The 17,424-nt window shown below is 42.4% G+C and overlaps 1 protein-coding gene across 1 annotated transcript in view; it reads right to left on the bottom strand.

Moving 5' to 3' along the window:
• Nucleotides 1-17,424, bottom strand: part of carm1l (coactivator-associated arginine methyltransferase 1, like) — a 96,641-nt gene that overhangs the window by 12,587 nt on the left and 66,630 nt on the right. The window contains exons 6-8 of the mRNA XM_080188704.1: nt 16,987-17,164; nt 13,271-13,361; nt 8,049-8,130 (exon numbers count right to left, since the gene is read on the bottom strand). Coding sequence (XP_080044830.1) covers nt 8,049-8,130; nt 13,271-13,361; nt 16,987-17,164 — 351 coding nt within the window. The remainder of the gene's footprint in view (nt 1-8,048; nt 8,131-13,270; nt 13,362-16,986; nt 17,165-17,424) is intronic.

The following is a 17,424-nucleotide window of genomic DNA, read 5'->3' as shown; positions in this document are numbered from 1 at the left end:
CATTTCCTCAAAGTAATAAGTCTCACAACACCAGGTTAAAATCCAACAGTTTTATTTGGTATCACAAGCTTTCAGAGCGCCACTCCTTCACCAGATGATGGAAGAACGGAGTTCTGAAAGCTCATGATTCCAAATAAACCTGTTGGGCTTTAACGTGGTGTTGCAAGATGTCTTACTGTGCCCATCCCAGTCCAATGCCAGCTTCTCCACCTCATTTCCTCAAAGGTAACAGGATTGCCATGGTACGATTATTTTTTCTGAAGTCCCTGTCAGCTACTCCCAATTACTTGCCCTTCATCTAGACACAGACTTATTTTAAATTGGAGACTACAAATTTTAAAATAATCTCTAGGGCTTTAGCAATTTCTATTTTCACTCCCTGAATGAATGTCAGATGTAACCGGTCTGACTTTGGGACCTTGTCTTTCCTCAGCTTCACTAAATTGACATTTTCCTTTTACCTACCATAACATCGCTCATCTCTCTTTCAGCTACCAGGGTTCACTTCCTCTCTGACAGCCTTCTCTTTGGTAAACAATAACATGATGTACTTATTAAATACCTCTAGCCATTATTTGATCGGTACAAATTAATAACCCTTTTCTCTGAAACCTGAGGTTCAACAATATCTTCTCACCAATGTATTTGTAAAGTATTTTACAGTTTGTACCTGTCTGGAACTCATTGCTGGGGTGTCCAGGGGCATCTGGACAAATACAGGAATAGGGCGGGAATGGAGGGATATGGTCCCCAGAAGGGTAGGGGGTTTTGGTTCACATGGGCAGCACGGTCAGTGCAGGCTTGGAGGCCAAAGGGCTTGTTCCTGTGCTGTAATTTTCTTTCTCCTTTTTTTTTATTTTGATATCCTTCTTATGCTCCACCTTAATTTTTCTTATCCCACCTCTACTCATTTTCCATTATCTTCTTTAGGTTCTTCATCATTATTATTTAAATTTTTCTTAAAAGTTACCTTCTTCAATTTTAATCTCTTATTCGGCTTGACTGATGGCATCCTAAAACTACTAGTAATTTCCTTCTTTAAAAAAAATCCTATTGTTATGTGCCAATTTCTCTCTCAATCATCACCACCCCCGACCTCACTCAAGCCAATTTGTTCCCCAACTTTCCAAACTTCATCCTCATTCTATTTGGTGCTTTACTATTTGTGCCTTTTTTTTCTAGTTGGATTTTAAATCACAACTTGTTGTGGATGCTACTGTTTTTCAAATATATTTAGCTCCTCAACCTGATCTACTTCATTACTCATAGCCCCTGTTCTTAAAGGTCTATTAACATTACAGAAGTAGTTCTACACATAATTTAGGAATTCTATTTACCTGTTTATCCTAATCAATAAGTGGCTACTTAAATTCTCCCAGAACAATAATTTTATTATTCCTATTCATCACTCTAATCTGACTGCAGGACCAGCATTTACCAAGCCAGATTTGGATAAGAAGAGGCGGGATGGCAACAAAAAGGCACCAGAAGTGCCACCTCCATTTTAGCCCTCCACCACTTTTCCTGAGGTCAGCAGACGGAGAAGGCCTTGAACAGTCTTGCTTCTATGAAGGAATTAATTCACATAGTGACGGGTTCATTGAGGACCCACCTCTGGAAAGATTTTTGAATTTTGTATGAGGTGACTAGGGTTTAGCAGCTGTTGGGTTTTATACCAGCTCCATGGAGGTGAGAACAGGTTCAAAAGTTAGATAAATGTTACGCACTTTTGTTTGCTTTTATGTTTTCAATTTAAACATTTACTGAAATTAACAATTCTGGGGTCAAATTGTTTATTTGGGGGATTTATGTGCTCTTGGATGCAATCCAGCCTTTTTATGTGTTTAGAGATACTTGAGAGCAACCATACAAACATTGTCAAGTACGTACAAATAATTTAAAAGCTGGATTAGTTCCAAGACCCCCTAAATCTCCCAATAAATAATTTGACATCTGACAATGTTTATACAGCTGCTCCAGAAGGCCAAAGGGCTAGTTTCAATATGTGGGCTCTCCATAACACAACGTAAATGTCAGGGGTAAGCCAGCCTCCGCCTGGCCAGCTCACCCCATTTTAGTCCTTTAATTAGTATGAAGTGGAATTCTGCCCCTCTCCAGGAGCATGTCCTGCCTCACAGAGCAGCCAGTGGAGCGGAGACCAATAATTCTGAACTACCAACAAAACTAAACAGCAAACTTCTCCCACTGCCCGTCAAATCTGGGATCCTTAATTAAAGGAGGATGAGGGGTTAAGGACGTGAAGGGTCTGGGGGCTCGAGGGGAACATGGTGGCCGAGGGAGGGATAGAATTAAAGCAAAAATTAATTTAATTTTTCATTTCTGTTTAAGATATCTTTAAAACTCATGTATTAATGAACAGATGAGAATGACGGTGGGTCTTATAACATTTCTGCTCTGGAGTTGGCCTACCTCTATCATGCCTCAGATTTCCGAAGAGGATGACAGAGCCATCACTGCGCTGGTTCAAACCCAGGGACTGTAAAATCACACTTCTCTGCGAAATGGATGTATGAATGGGACTGGGGTTTGGTCTCTACTCTCAAGTCTGCTTCCATGGAAGAACTAAGACCCAAGTTTGATCTCCTATTTCCTTCCCTCAAAGCAGAAGTTTGTAATAACCTTTACTAATGTAACAGGCCCTTTCTGACCTTTTACCTTCCAACCATGTTGACTCTGTCTGCACCATTTCCTTATGTACATCAATTCCAGCATGTATTCACTCTTTTAGCAACATTTACCACTCCAATTTTACTAATCCTCCAAATAGGTTACATTCTACTCAGTTTATTTTCCACTTTTTAGTCCAGTTTACAAGTAAAATTTCTGTTATTGTTAGATCTTCCAGTAAACTAATTGTTTTCAATTGTCCCAGTCTAGTTGCCACAAAGACAAAACAGGCCTTTAAGCTTTTCTTAAAAAACAACACTGCTCCATTCCTGCAAGCTTTCTTTTTTCATTTATAACTAGACCTTTTGGTTTGATTCCTCTATTTTGCATGCAAAAAGCACCCTAGGAAGAGAGACGTAATCTGATTCAACATTATTTCTCCCTTCATTAAATAATAAGAACACAAGTAATTGGCATTTTATTCTTATTCAGTCAATTTTGTAAGACATAAAAACCAGACAAAAAATGACTTGGTAAATAGAATTTTCCAGAAATTGAATAAGAAAGTCCACAACATTTTTCAGAAAACCATCAATTTTCCTTCTAAAAAAGAAGCGAAATTAAAATCTATTAAAGACTCTTCATTAAATGGATACCAATACTGGGATTCTCCCTTTAAACTGCCAATGTTAGAAACCTCTATAATAAGGAATTTTAGTGGTGGTACAACAATGCCACCAAAGATGCAATGGTTTAATCCCTTACAAGTCAAGGGATCAACCCTAGTTGAAAGAAGAATGCAAGAGTACACACCAAGAGCAGCATCAGACATACCTAAAAATAAGGTGTCAACATTTTGAAGCTATGCTACAAGAGTATTTGCAGGCCACACAGCAGAAGCAGCATGCGATTCCACAACCAATGAAGCGATGAATGAAGCGATTCCACAACCAATGGATATATCCATTGCCAGTCATGAGTGATCAATGGGCAATTAAACAACTAACAGGAGGAGGAGGCTCCACCAATATCACCATCCTCGATGTTAGAAATCTCTATAGGATATCAGTGCAGTAGACAAGACTGAAGTATTTGTATCCTTCTTCAGCCAGATGTACCAAGTGGATGATCTATCTCTGTCTGTGAAGGCCCCCGCACCATGGATGCCAGTTTTCAGCCAATTTGGTTCACTGCATGTGGCATCAAGCAATGGCTGAAGGCTATGGGCCCTGAGAACATCCTGTTAACTGAGGACTTTTATTCCAGAGCTAGCTGCATGCACTAGTCCAACTGTTCCAGTGGAGCTAAGATGTTAGGTACTTGGCAATGTGGAAAATTGCCCAGGTGTGTTCTATGAAAAGCAGGATTAATCCATCTCCAGCCAATTACCATACCATCAAGGCATTGTCCCAGTTATTAATGCCAATGTTGTGATGCTACAAAGAGAGTCTCAGAGTGTCTCTGTGGAATTTTCTTTATCCTTACCACATTGGCCATTAGAGTGGAGAAAATAGGATCTTGCAAGGGAGATATTTCATGTTGGAATTTTGACTTAATATTTATGGGACTGGTTTGAAGAAGGACATGAGTATTTGTTTGATGATCTTCACATTGAATCTGGGAGGATGTAGAGGAGGCACTGCTGTGGACGACCTTACACAGTCCAGGTATCACTGCAGTACAGGAGTGTGGTGACAATAACGGCTCTGTACACGAGGACTTTTGTTGACTTGTGAACATCTTTGTTGTCAAGCGCTTGTTGTAGTTTATAAAAGGCTGAGCTGGTGCAGCTGATCCAGTGATGGATCTCCTTGTTAACTGTGCCCTTTCAGGAGCGGTGACTCCCAAGGTATGGCAAGTGCTCAACATATTCCAGAGTCTCTCCTTTAGATGAGACTACTAACCAGGTCTGTGTTGGTACAGGAGTTTTGTTTTGGCAACATTCAAGGACAAGTTTTTTGAATACAAAATGAAAAAGACCAAGACTGGCTTGCAGATCTGATGTAGAAGGGGCAACGACATTGCAGTCATCTGCAAACTGTAGATCATATATGTCAATGGTGGTCAGTTCAATTTTTGCATAGAGATGACTGAAGTTAAAGAATTAGGTGGTATTTATTACATCCAAGGGCAGACGATCTTTGATGAGGTGAATAGCTACTGTCTTGTAGTTGTAAATAGTATAGGGCTTATCATATAGCCTTGCTCGAAACTGGTCTAGATTTTGATGGGACTGGTACGGATCTCCCATTCAATACAGGTGCAGTCACATGAAACAGTTGAAGGATTTTGACCAAATTTCTTGGCCATCAAAATCCATGGAGCACAAAGCACAATGAATTATAGAACCGTAAAATCCCTACAGTACAGAAGAGGCCATTCAGCCCATTGATTTAGCACCAACTCCTTCTCACCGAATTTGATGCAGGTCCTCCCTCCCCTGCCCTATCCCCGTAACACTCCACATTTCCCATAGCTAATCCTCTTTATTTACTGAGTCAAATGCTTCAATTAGGTCAATGAAGAGTTCCTGGCATTGCTCTTGATATTTTTCCTTGGATTTGTCTGGCATCAAAGACCATGTTGGAGCTGCCTCTGAAGGGTCTAATGGCACCCTATAGGCGCGATTATTTGATCGCGCTCATCCCAAAACCAGAATATCCAACCTGAGGTTAAAGGACTTCTGCATGGTCCGCCCCCTGCCTGCTACAATTCCCATGACGGGAGGGATGGGAAAATTCCACCCCCTGTGCCTCTGGGAGAATTTCCTCAGCCACAGGATGTGGACGGTTCAGGAGAATGCATGTCAGGATTTTCCCTCATGTACAAGAGGGAAATACTGTGGCATTTCTGAAGTGGAAGTTCCTTCTCCTCCCAAATCCATAAGATGAATTCATGAAGCCTTGATGTGAGAGCAGAAGCCTACTAGCTTTGATGAATTCAGCTAGAATTGCATCAGAGCCACAGACATTATTACTTTTCAGCTTTGACAAAGGGTCATCTAAGCTCGAAAGGTCAGCTCTTTTCTTTCCTTACAGATGCTGCCAGACCCACTGAGATTTTCCAATGTTTCCTCTTTTGATTATTTTTCATCCGTTTGATTGCTTGTTGCAGCGCCCCCACCGATGGTGGTTCACAGATGGGTCTTACCACAAGGTATCAGTGGATAGCTTGGCGAGTATCAACTGCCACTGTGCATTTACAGTTGAGGAGTTGTTGGAAATGCTCTTTCCAGTATTGACAGATGACATTGTCATCTTGAAGAAGAGAGATACCATCCTGTGAGTGACAGGGATTTTGTTCATTTGATCTTGAGTCCATAAATGATCCTGGTGGCTTCAAAAAAGTTTTGCCTGTCATGACGGTCAGCAAATTGTTGGATCTCTTGAATTATCCTTTTTCCACAATGTTCTTTATCTTCCGGCCTCAGCCTTGAACTGTTGGAATGCTGCCTTTCAACTTGCAACCTTGGGTTATTCTGCCAGGCAATGAAGGCTGCTTGTTTTTGCTCCAGGAGGCTACATATTTCTGCATCAATTCTACTGAACTAATGCTCGAACCAAATAGTTTGGACGCAGAAATCTAGTACAGCTGACTTTACTTGAGCCCACGGTTCTGAAACTGAGTGGACGTGTGCAGGTTTTCTAGATTGGTTGTGAACTGTGTTTCAAATTTTTCAATTGCGCTGCTTTCAGTTTGAGACATTTATCTTCTTCCCCTTGGACACCTGGGCCTTGTGATGTTTTGGTGCTGGGTGGATATTCGCCACTGATCGAACAAGTCAATGATCTGTCCAATCATCACCAGTCCGCGTGTGGGTCGAGTGACACAGACTTCACTTGATCTTTAACTGAAATCATCACAATAATTCAGGAGATGCCAATGCTTTGATCTAGGGTGCCTCCATGTGGTTTTGTATTTGCCCTTCTGGCAGAAGAGGTGTTTGTTACAATCAGGCCATGCTGAACACAAAATGTGCATTATTTGCACTGGCTTTCCTTACCCTGTTTTTCACAGTAGTTCCTCTCCAGACATCAGAGTCAACCCTGCCAAAGTCCCCATTAGAATGAGCTTTTATGTTGGATAGCAGTGAAGGCTTTATCAAGGTCAGAATAGAACTTGTACTCAACATTTTCAGCAGAGTCAAAGCATTAGTGCTGGTGGCATATCATTACAGCTGAACTGTAGATGAAGTGTCATGAGCCCTTCACTTGTACAACTGGGGAGTTCTTGCAGTGCATTTAAGATCCTACTCACAATTCCTCAGATACTGTGGCAGTCAGTGCCAATATACAGCAAGATCTGGACAAAATTCAGGCATGGACTGATTAGGTGCAAGCACCACACAAGGTCCAGGCAATGACTATCTCCAACAAGATTAATCTAATCTTTTGATCTTCGCCTCGAATGGCATTACTATTGCTAAATTCCCCACTATCAACACACTCATGACTACCACTCAGCAAAAAAAAAGAACTGGACCCACCATATAAATACTGTGGGTGCAAGAGTTGATCAGAAATTGGGAATTTTGAGGCCAGTAACTTACCTCCTGACTCCCCAAAGCCCATCCATCATCTAGAAGGCATAAATCAGGAATATGATAGAATATTCTCCACTTGCCTGGATGAGTGCTGCTCCAACAATATTCAAGAGCCTTGCACCATCCAGGTCAAAGCAGCTTGCTTGTTCAGCAACCTCTTCACCATCTCCACCACTAATGCACAGTGGCATCAGTGGAAGGCTCACTGCAACAACTGACCAAAGCTCCCTTCACTTCCAAACTTGTGAACTTTACCATCTAGAAGGACAAAGGCAGAAGACGCATGGCAACACCACTATCAGCAAGTTCCCCTCCAAGTCACACACCATCCTGACTTAGGACTATCCATATATCTGCTGTTCCTTCACTGACATGGGATCAAAATTCTAAAACTCCTTTCAGACCACATTGCGGATGTACCTGGATCAGATAGACTGTGGTGGTTCAAGAAAGCAGCTCACTACCCTTTTCTCAAGGGCAGCTAGGAATTGGCAACAAATGCTGGCTTTCCCAGCAATGGCCACATCCAAGAAAGTATTAAAAAAATCACCACATGGAGGACATCTTGTGCGTACACTTCTCAAGATGGTGAGCCACATGGGTTGTATCAAAAGCATCCGGCAGCACACCTTGCAGCTGGAAAAAGATGCTCAGTTTCAACAGCACTATCTCCAGTGGCATTATGGAAACAACATTTGCATCCTCTATCTTTTAACTTTGTAAGTGATCCCATTCTGAATTTTGCTATTGATGAATGAACGAATTGTGTCAATAATTGGCTTAATTTGGTTGGAAGAAATACTAATCTTGATAATTTCCTGTTAACAACTATGGCATTCATCTTCATCTGGACAAAGAGCTTCATACTCATACTCACTACGATTGGCTGACTGAAGTACTCTTCCATAGCTGCGCTGCAAAGGCTGGACAAATTAATCCCATGGAAAGACTGCTGGTACCTGGAGGGGAAAAAAATCAGTAACGTAAGAAAGGAACATTGAATCAATTGTAATTAGAGCAGTGATCATCAGCTTGGGTGTCAGGGACCTAACTTGTCAGAGTGGATGATCTTGGTTTTGCTTGTAAATGTCACTTGTAGCAGCTCAGCTTGGGGCATCTGAATTAGATAAAGCGACATGCAGTGTCACAGGCACTAAGAAGCTGCACACGAGAGGTGCATTATCAGAGGATAGGTTTTCATGAACCATTTTGCCATTTGATCCTATTCTTCGAAAAAAAAACTATTTTCTTCCCATTATGACATCCATCCACTTCTTAAAATGAGTCCAGTGTCCTAAACTGGATCACCACCTTCGGCAAAGAGCTACAGCTGTCAATCTGTGTGAAGAAATATAGCCTGGTGTCTGTCATTCATGCCTTTGTACTTATGTCCCCAGTTCCTGCAGCTATGGCACATCTGAAAGTGCTGGCACAGACCAATGTAATTAATGATCTTATATAGTTTTATATGATCCCCTCTGAGATGTCTCCTTTCATGTTTGAAAATCATACCTTACACAAATCCCTCTTTATAGCTCATCTCTCAAATACTAGGGGAGCCAAGTCCTCCTTAAGTCAGAGTACCCAGTATTGTATTCTGTACTCCAGGCATAACCTGACCAATGCACAGTATAGCTTGGACATGATTCTGAAGATTTCCTCTTGAATGATTTGGCAATGTAATTCACCATTCCATGTCTTTTGTTAGTTGCAGCTTCACAGCATTGAGTCATAGCAGCTTTGACGTCGTCACTTGACAAACTCTAACCATTATTCAATTCTTGCTTTCCATTCTTATTTACACTATTTGTCCTTGCTGAACATTATTTTCTACTGATTAGCATCAGTGTCCCATTCCCTCCCTCTTTCTACGATCGTGACTGCCCGCTCTGAATCTAAAGTTTTCTGTAACTTGGTGTCATCTCTAAATTTAATTCCTTGCACTGTGAATACAACTCCAGATCACTTGTGGATGCCAGGAACAGAAGAGAAGCTAGCACCAACCCTTGTGATTCGTTACAGAATACTTTTCCCAGTTTGGCCTTGTTTCTTTACAGTGACCATCTACTTCAATCCTTTAAGCCAGTTATAATCCATAATGATGGTTTACACTCACTACGCCTTGGAATTCCTTTCCCCAAGAGTACTGGAAGAACTTTCTTGTATTACATTTTACATCAGTTCACATGTCCTTTTCTACTTCCTTCTTGATATTGTTAATCCATTGATCTATTTATATACAATCTTCAACCTAATTTCTGCCTTCTTTCTTCTTCTTAGAAGCTAGGCTTATAGGTAGTAGCAATGGAAAAACAAAATAAAAATGTTTATAGCACGCCACAATCTTCCAAATAAACGTAGTTTAATCATGCAACTTCACCAGTTGTTACATGCTTCACAGAAAATCTTTCGGTGCAGTGGTAACCTGCATAGCACAGCCACATCTGCTAACAATTCAGCACTTAGCAATAAAATATTAAACAGTAGGCAAATTTTCTGAAAAAATCTATGTATATTCTGAACTGTCATATGAAATACTAGTACCTCATTCATCCATTCACTGCAGGAAATCTAAATGTCGACTTAACTTTAGGAATAGGCTTGCCAAAGTACTGTGTGAGGTTAATCACTGTGAATGCTATGTATTTCCTGCACAGTGCGTTCCAGCAATTTTTTTAAACCAACTTTGGGAATTTACGGACAGGTTTTCCCAATTGGCTGCCATAACTTCAGTGGAAGACTGTTGGAAACCTTTTTTTACACAGCTACTAATGTTACACTAGCTAATTGAGAGTGCTTCTGAAGAAGTTTCTGGCACACCTCATGTCTCTAAAACAATTACTTTTCTACAACTTCCCTTTGGCTCCCTTTTACATTGCGTCCACACCTTGAGATTGATGTCCAAGTGCTTGGTTTGTTTTCTCCTGTAGCAGAGAAGTCCAGTATGACCCATTTAATCAAAAACAGAAAAATGCTGGAAAATCTCAGCAGGTCTGATGGCATCTGTGGAGGGAGAATAGAGCCAACATTTCAAATCTAGATGACCTCTCGTCAGACCCTCCAGCTCTGACAAAGGGTCATCTAGATTCGAAACGTTGGCTCTATTCTCTCTCCACAGATGTTGTCAGACCTGCTGAGATTTTCCAGCATTTTTCTGTTTATATTTCAGATTCCAGCACCCCAAGTATTTTGCTTTTAATGACCTGTTTAATTGTCAATGAAAAAGGTGTAGCAGTGATAGGCAACTTAACAGCATGACAAAGATATATAGGGCTTGGTGTCATTGTGTAAAATAGGTGATAGCAACTCTGAGTGATCTGTTTTACATCTCTCTCGATTGTTATTTTGTAAAAGCCAGTGGGGGGGGAGAAAAACAGGTTATGCACTACTGCAAAAAGTTAAGATCCATCCCATAAAGTAAGCAACTATCCCTCCAAATGCAAATCTGTATTTTGATTCGCTTCAAACGGGAAAGAGACATCAAGGTCGGGATTTTATGGCTCGCTCATCCCAAAACCATAAAATCCCACCTGAGGTTGACAGACCTTTCCATGGTCCACCCATCACCCACTCTGATTCCCGTGGCAGGTGGGGCAGTAAAATTCCAGACCCAGGAGTTTTAACGTCTTTTTAAAACAGAACAAAACGTTCAGCTGGTCTACAGGGTCTGAACTTCTGAAGGGAAAAGATTTGACGGCAGAATGGCCAAAGTTGAAAGTTCTGTCCATTAAAGATAAGAAAAACGTTAATTATTTTAGATCAAGATTTCAGGGACCTTTCAAATTGTGATAATGCCAATTTGGCTATGACACTCTGACCACTTCATTCTATTCCATGAAATGACTACAAAATGCAGGCTTTAATCAAATCCTGTCAAGACTGACCCAATGAATGTGGGCAATATCGTTAACAGTCAGCTGGAAAGCTTATTTGGAATGCGTGTACATAACTGGACATTTCCGCTCCTGTAGAAACCTTTGATGTGCTCAGTCCTTGAAGCTTTCTTTACAGGGAAACTGAATCCCTGCGACAGAACATTTCACTTACTCTGCTTTGTATACGTGCATCTTCTAATCAATAGAAGAAACAGTTTTTAAACAATTGGCTCCTTATTACCACACTTTAGACAACATGGTTATAGTTGCCAGCCTGTGCGACTAATCTACAAAATAAATTCAAATCTAAATGCCAAAGGAATTAAACATCTTTCACCACAATGAAGATAAATTTGACCTCCAAATCATTATCTTCCTGCCACTGAAGAAAAATTCACAATTTCATTCCCCTGCTGCATTTAGCCTTTCACTTCAAGGAACACTCACTCTCCACAGACCCCCGCAGGGGGCGAGAGAGGGCGAGAGAGAGAGAGGGCGAGAGAGAGAGCGAGAGAGGGAGGGCGAGAGAGAGAGAGAGAGAGAGGGAGGGCGAGAGAGAGAGAGAGAGAGAGAGAGTGCGAGAGACAAAGTGTGAATGAATCAGTCAGTGAGCGTGTGCCTGCATGCACATCCGAGGTACATGTCGTAATTGTTCCAATGTTGTTATAAATGCCTCCAAAATCTGTTCCCATCTTTCCTCTAACTCTATGTTTGAATCCTTCCAATCAGGAGGGATACAAAGTACTGAAACAAACCTTATCAAAATCACAAGTGACATGCTATTGGATGACACGATAGTTAGTGGTGGGAGGGGATAAGAGAGTCTATCAGAGAGTTGGTGCAGACTCGATGGGCTCTTCTGCACTCTAGAGATTCTCTGATTCTAACCTTTTGTAAACCTGTCATCCAAAGCTCTGCTGCCCAGCTCTAATTCACACTGAGTCCTGGTCCCCTATTGGCTTCTGGACAAGCAATGCATTGTCAGAATTCTGTGTGGCCTCACCCCTCCCTATCACCGTATTCTTCCCCAGACCACAATCTCCAACAAATCCTCCAATTCTGAATCATTTGCACATCCCCAATTTTAATCACTCCTTAATTGATGGTCGTGCCTTCAGGTGCCTCAGCCCCAAGCTCTGGAATTACCTCCCAACACCTTTCCACCTCTCTTTGTTCCTTTAAGACACTCCTTACAATCTACTGCTTTGACCAAGCTTTTGTTCGTCTAGCCCAATATCTCCTTAAATGGCTCGATTTCATATTTTGTTTTAGAATGCTCCTGTGAAGCGCCTTGGGGCATTTTATAATGTTAAAAGCACAATATAAATATAAGTTGAAGTAAGTGGTTTTGGCATCCTAAGGAAATGCCATACAGGCAAGGCGAGACTTGTGAGGTAGAAGTTCCTGAATGAAAACAAATGACATGGAAAACTCTGCCAAATATGGCAGCAGAAAGCAAATCAAATGCAAACATTAGCCAAGATGGGAATTTTGAACTTGTTTAAAGTGAGGTAAACAAATATTGCATTTCTTAAATACAGATTCCAAAAAATAAATACAGTGGACTTGCTCTGTGTTGGAAAAACTGTGCCTAGAATGAATCACCACCACAACAGGACTCCATTAGAACAGGCAACTGAACATAACACACCCACAAAAGCTAAGCTTTCACACATCTGCTCATAGGAATGTTAAATCCACTGGATTTCTGAATTTATTAACTACATCTGACCTTGCAAGATCCAAGACATAATGCATTCAAGTGGGGCAGATTTAAAAAAATCTTTCATTTCTCTGGTGATCAGATGGGGTAGCACGGTGGCACAGTAGTTAGCACTGCTGCCTCATAGCGCCAGGGACCCGGATTTGATTCCACCCTTGGGTGACTGTGGAGTTTGCACATTCTCCATATCTTCGTGGGTTTCCTCCGGGCGCTCCGTTATCCACCCACAGTCCAAAGATGTGCAGGTTAGGTTGATTGGCCATGCTAAATTGCCCCTTAGTGTCAGGGGGATTAGTAGGGTAAAAATGTGAGGTTATGGGAATAGGGCCTGAGTGGGATTGTTGTCAGTGCAGGCTCAGTGGCCTCCTTCTGCACTGTAGGGATGTCATGATCTAAGCATTTAGTAATAATCTGTGCCCATTTCCTTGGAAACCATGTTGTCCTCAAATAGTTTACAGATGGTGATATCAAACATTGCCAGAGTCTCTCGTGAGGACATACCAGAAATTTGCCCTCGTGTAGTGTTCCATGTAAAGCTGCTCATCAGAAAACGGAGCTAGATGAACATCACCAAAAGTAGGAAACATCATCCCTAAGAAAACATACACAGCAGGGGGGTAAACATACTAGCTTGAACAGGGCTGTAATAGTGAATATAAATATAACTAGTGCCTTATTTTAAGTGATAGCTGCTGCCATCACTATTTTAAGTATTGCCTAAACATATAAAATAGCAGTCAGGATGTCTGACTCTGGTGCTTCCTCTGGCATTGGTAGGGTGCTTAGCATTTCCCTACAGTCACTAAAAAAGAATCGCATGGGAAATAGCACTTACAAACCTATGTCTCATTGCTGACTTCCAATGCAGAGTGCCACAGCATGATCAGATGCTTGAAATAAGCATACTTTACCTTCTGTGTATTCAAGGATTTTGTGTTCTGTAAGGAGGTACATACTACAACCATTATCTTCCTGGGCAATTAGGTTCGGTGTTGCAGTTGGTTAGAACATTGTATTTGTCTCAGGATCCTGAATTTTAATGCAGCCTGATTGAAAATCTACCCCTACTACCAACAGCGAGGGGGCCAAACTAAACCCATTGAATTGGTGACTTCACCAGTTCTTAAAGCTAGTGAGTTCAGACTACCTAAAGCAATCCACGATTAGGGAATTCGATCCATTGCCCCAAATTCCCCACCAATTTGCCTGTTGGGAGAAGGGAACTATCGCAATGGGCCTCATCCTTTTTAACCCAGTAAAAACACATGGGTTGGAACTTTTCGGCCTGGACAGCAGTGGGAAAGTGTGAGCAGTTAATCTGGTGGGAGACAAAAAACCTGTTGGAATTCTGTTCTCCCGGCTTTCAAGGTCAGTTAAAAGCGGGTCAAGCTTTCTGATGAACCATGTCAGGAACCCCTTGTTGCATGCATTTTGTGCATGCTTATTTAAAAACCACCTTGCAGGAATCAGGTTCACCCTTTAAATTAAGCTCTCATCAGCGAAAATCAGTTCAATTTTAGGACTCTATAAATGGCATAAACCACTAATGATGTCTGAAGTCTATAGATGCTGCTTTTGCCTTGGGCACCTCACATAACTTCACTCACATTGAGTGCCAGTCTCAAAAACTGAGGCAAGGCTGGATACAGGAGGCAGGCCAAGTGGGAAAGGTGGGCGAAGAGACTGTTCAGAGAAAGTGGGGGGGTTCTGGGTGGAAAAAAGTGTCTGGGCAGAGGTTGGTCAGCGATGTTGGCTTTGGGATCCTCAGGGTGAGCTCAGGGTACTGGTGATAGAAGGGAACAGTCAGAGTCAGAATGGGGAGTGGAATGCAGTAGGGTGACAGGTCCACGGTGGAAATTTGGTAGGCAAAGGTCTCATAGGAATGGGTAGTGATGGTCATAGAAGTGAACTGGACAGGTGGCTTGAGTAACGGGAGAGGCAATGTCAGGGTCAGCATGGAGATGGTCATGAGTGCCAACTCCGAGAGATGGAAAGGCATGTGGAGGATCATAACAGGATGCAAGGTAATGGGGAGGAGGAAGATTTGGGGGGGGGGGGGGAACGGTGGTGGAGCTCAAAGGTAACAGAATTGAGAAGAATGGTCATACTGGGTGGGTTAAAGTTGATGAGGGGAAGTTGGTCAGTGACAGTGGAGGGTACAAGATGGTGCAGCAAATCTGAAAGGTGACACACTTCATTTTTCCAATCTCACCTTGGCCACACAGTTAGTCAGCCTTTGAGGTTACTCAAAATGGGAGGACAGTCTTTCCAGATGGGGGTAGTTCAAGGTCAGTACAAGTGGCTGACTAACAAGACACCCTCATAATTGGTAGGAGAAGGTCTCATGGTAGTGGGTGGTGGTTACAAAGGTCGACGAGACAGGTAGCTTGAGTAATCGGAGGAGCAGTGTCAGGGTCAGCATGGAGATGGTCATGGATGCCAGCTCCGAGGGATGGGAAAACATGAGGAGGGACAACTGGATGTCAATCATGCTCAGCAGTGTTCTCCTCTCTATTGTGAAGGTGACATGGCAGCAGTTTTATTCCCGAATCACGGGTCTCATCGAGATCTCTGCAAGGATGTGGAGCTGCCTTTCATTCTCTGTGGCCAGAGGCAGTGATTAAGGGAGGCAGGGAGCTGGATGGCTGCAAAGGGTATGGCTGGTGGAGAGCAGCCAGCTCCCAAATTCAACCCAAGAAGATAGAGGCTCCAAACCTCTCTCCTCCCAGGTGAATGGTCATGATTGATAAGGGCTCGTGGGATTAATCTCCCTGTGGTACCAAGGCAATAGTCTGTCTATAGAGTCTCAGAGTAGTAGAGGCAAGGTTACATATAGCAGAGGGAGGCTTCTTGCACATGGCTCTCAAGATCCTGCCCAAAGAGCAATGGCTACATGCACTGCCACGTATGGATGAGAATAACATCCACCACTGGTCTTCCAGGATCCTTCACCTGGAAGGGGTGGGATGGGAATGCCATATCAAGATGAAGGCCAGGTGAAGAGTTTAGCACTGGCCTGCTGGCTTCGAGATGGAGGGAAATCTATAAAGGACATGCTGAATTTATCATTACAATTCATTCACTGATCCGCTGAGGCGGCGATGATGGAGGCAACTCTGTCTTGGCAATGGCTCACAACCAGATAAGGAGGGTCCACTGCAGGTTGGCACTAGGCTCGGAGGAACAGGGGGCCTGAGCAGCAAGAGGCAGCAGGGCCTCAAGGTCAATGCTGGTAAAAGGGCTAGACCGCAAAGTGATCATTGGCCTGACAACGGAGGTATCTCAGGTGAAGTTCATATTTAGAAATGAGCACAAGGTAATGCCAATGGCACCCTCGTATATCCTGGGATGTGATTGTTCACATCTGACAGCTTCTTTTAAAATTTATTTATTAGTGTTACAAATAGGCTTACATTAATACTGCAATGAAGTTACTGTGATAATCCCCTAGTTGCCACACTCCGGCGCCTGTTCAGGTACACTGAGGGAGAATTTAACATGGCCAACGCACCTCACCAGCACATCTTTCGGACTATGGAAGGAAACTAGAGCACCCAGAGGAAACCCACGCTTGGGAATCGAACCATGGCTCTGTGACGCAGCAGGACTAATCACTGCGCTACTGTGCCATCCAGTATGAGCTGCAGCCAACAAGAACTCGAACAGTAATGTGGAACTCTTGGCCTGTATTGAGTGAATGGCTGTCTGGGAGCCATTTAAACATGGCACCAGACCTTCAATCTCATGAACTAACAGTGGGACAGGCGACAACCTGCCCATCCCACCACAGGATTCACTGTCCTCTTTGCAGATGGATAATTTATGAGCCGAACAGTGAATGATTGCATATGTCTAGTTGTTCCTCCACCCAGCGAGAATCAGACTAGCTTTCCCGCCCACCACCAGACTTGGGTTCCAGAATGGAAGATTCCATTCCCTGTTGTGGCATAACAGAGGAAGCTTCACTTTGCATCTACCTTGATTTCAGAGCCCTTGTTACTCAAACTGAGTAATAGAAGCAGTGAAGTATTCTGTTCCAACTTAAACCCTCCCTTGCTACAAAAAGCCCCTCACAAAACTTCACTCCCCTTCAAAACATTGCTACATTCTTTAATTATTCATTAGTGTCAGTCTAGTAACTGACCTCCTATCTTACCCTTAGACAACTTATAAACATTCCGACTACAACTTATACGTTTGTGTGTGCGTTGACCTACCATCAGGCTTTAGCCATTTTTTTGCATGGAGGTAGCTTTCAAGCATTCTCTCATTAAATAACAAATATCCCATAGGTTCTGAAATGATGATGTCCACTTTCTCAGGAATGGTGATTTCCTCGATCTTTCCTTCCAAGATCTTCACACGTTCTGAAAGATTGTTACTTTTCACCAGGATCTGAAGATACAAAACAAAAAGCAACATCTTAGCACAGCTCAGTATCACAAGCTGGTCTGACTCGCTGCAGGCAAACCAACATTGTCCCTTAAAAACAGAAGAATGAGAAAAGACAATTTACCACATCCATCTCACGCTTTCTTAATTCTATGCACAGAAATGACTTAGTTATGTATGTATTCCTTGGCACCATATCTTAGTCCTTTCATTGACCATTGGATTGGGAACTTGTCTGTCACTTTATTCAGTGTAAGTTCACA

This window comes from Carcharhinus amblyrhynchos, chromosome 5 (assembly GCF_965287045.1).
Source record: "Carcharhinus amblyrhynchos chromosome 5, sCarAmb.v2.hapA, whole genome shotgun sequence".
NCBI classification, from domain to species: Eukaryota; Metazoa; Chordata; class Chondrichthyes; order Carcharhiniformes; family Carcharhinidae; genus Carcharhinus; species Carcharhinus amblyrhynchos.
The sequence above is the reverse complement of the archived record's forward strand: the minus strand, read 5'-3'. Positions and strand labels throughout refer to the sequence as shown.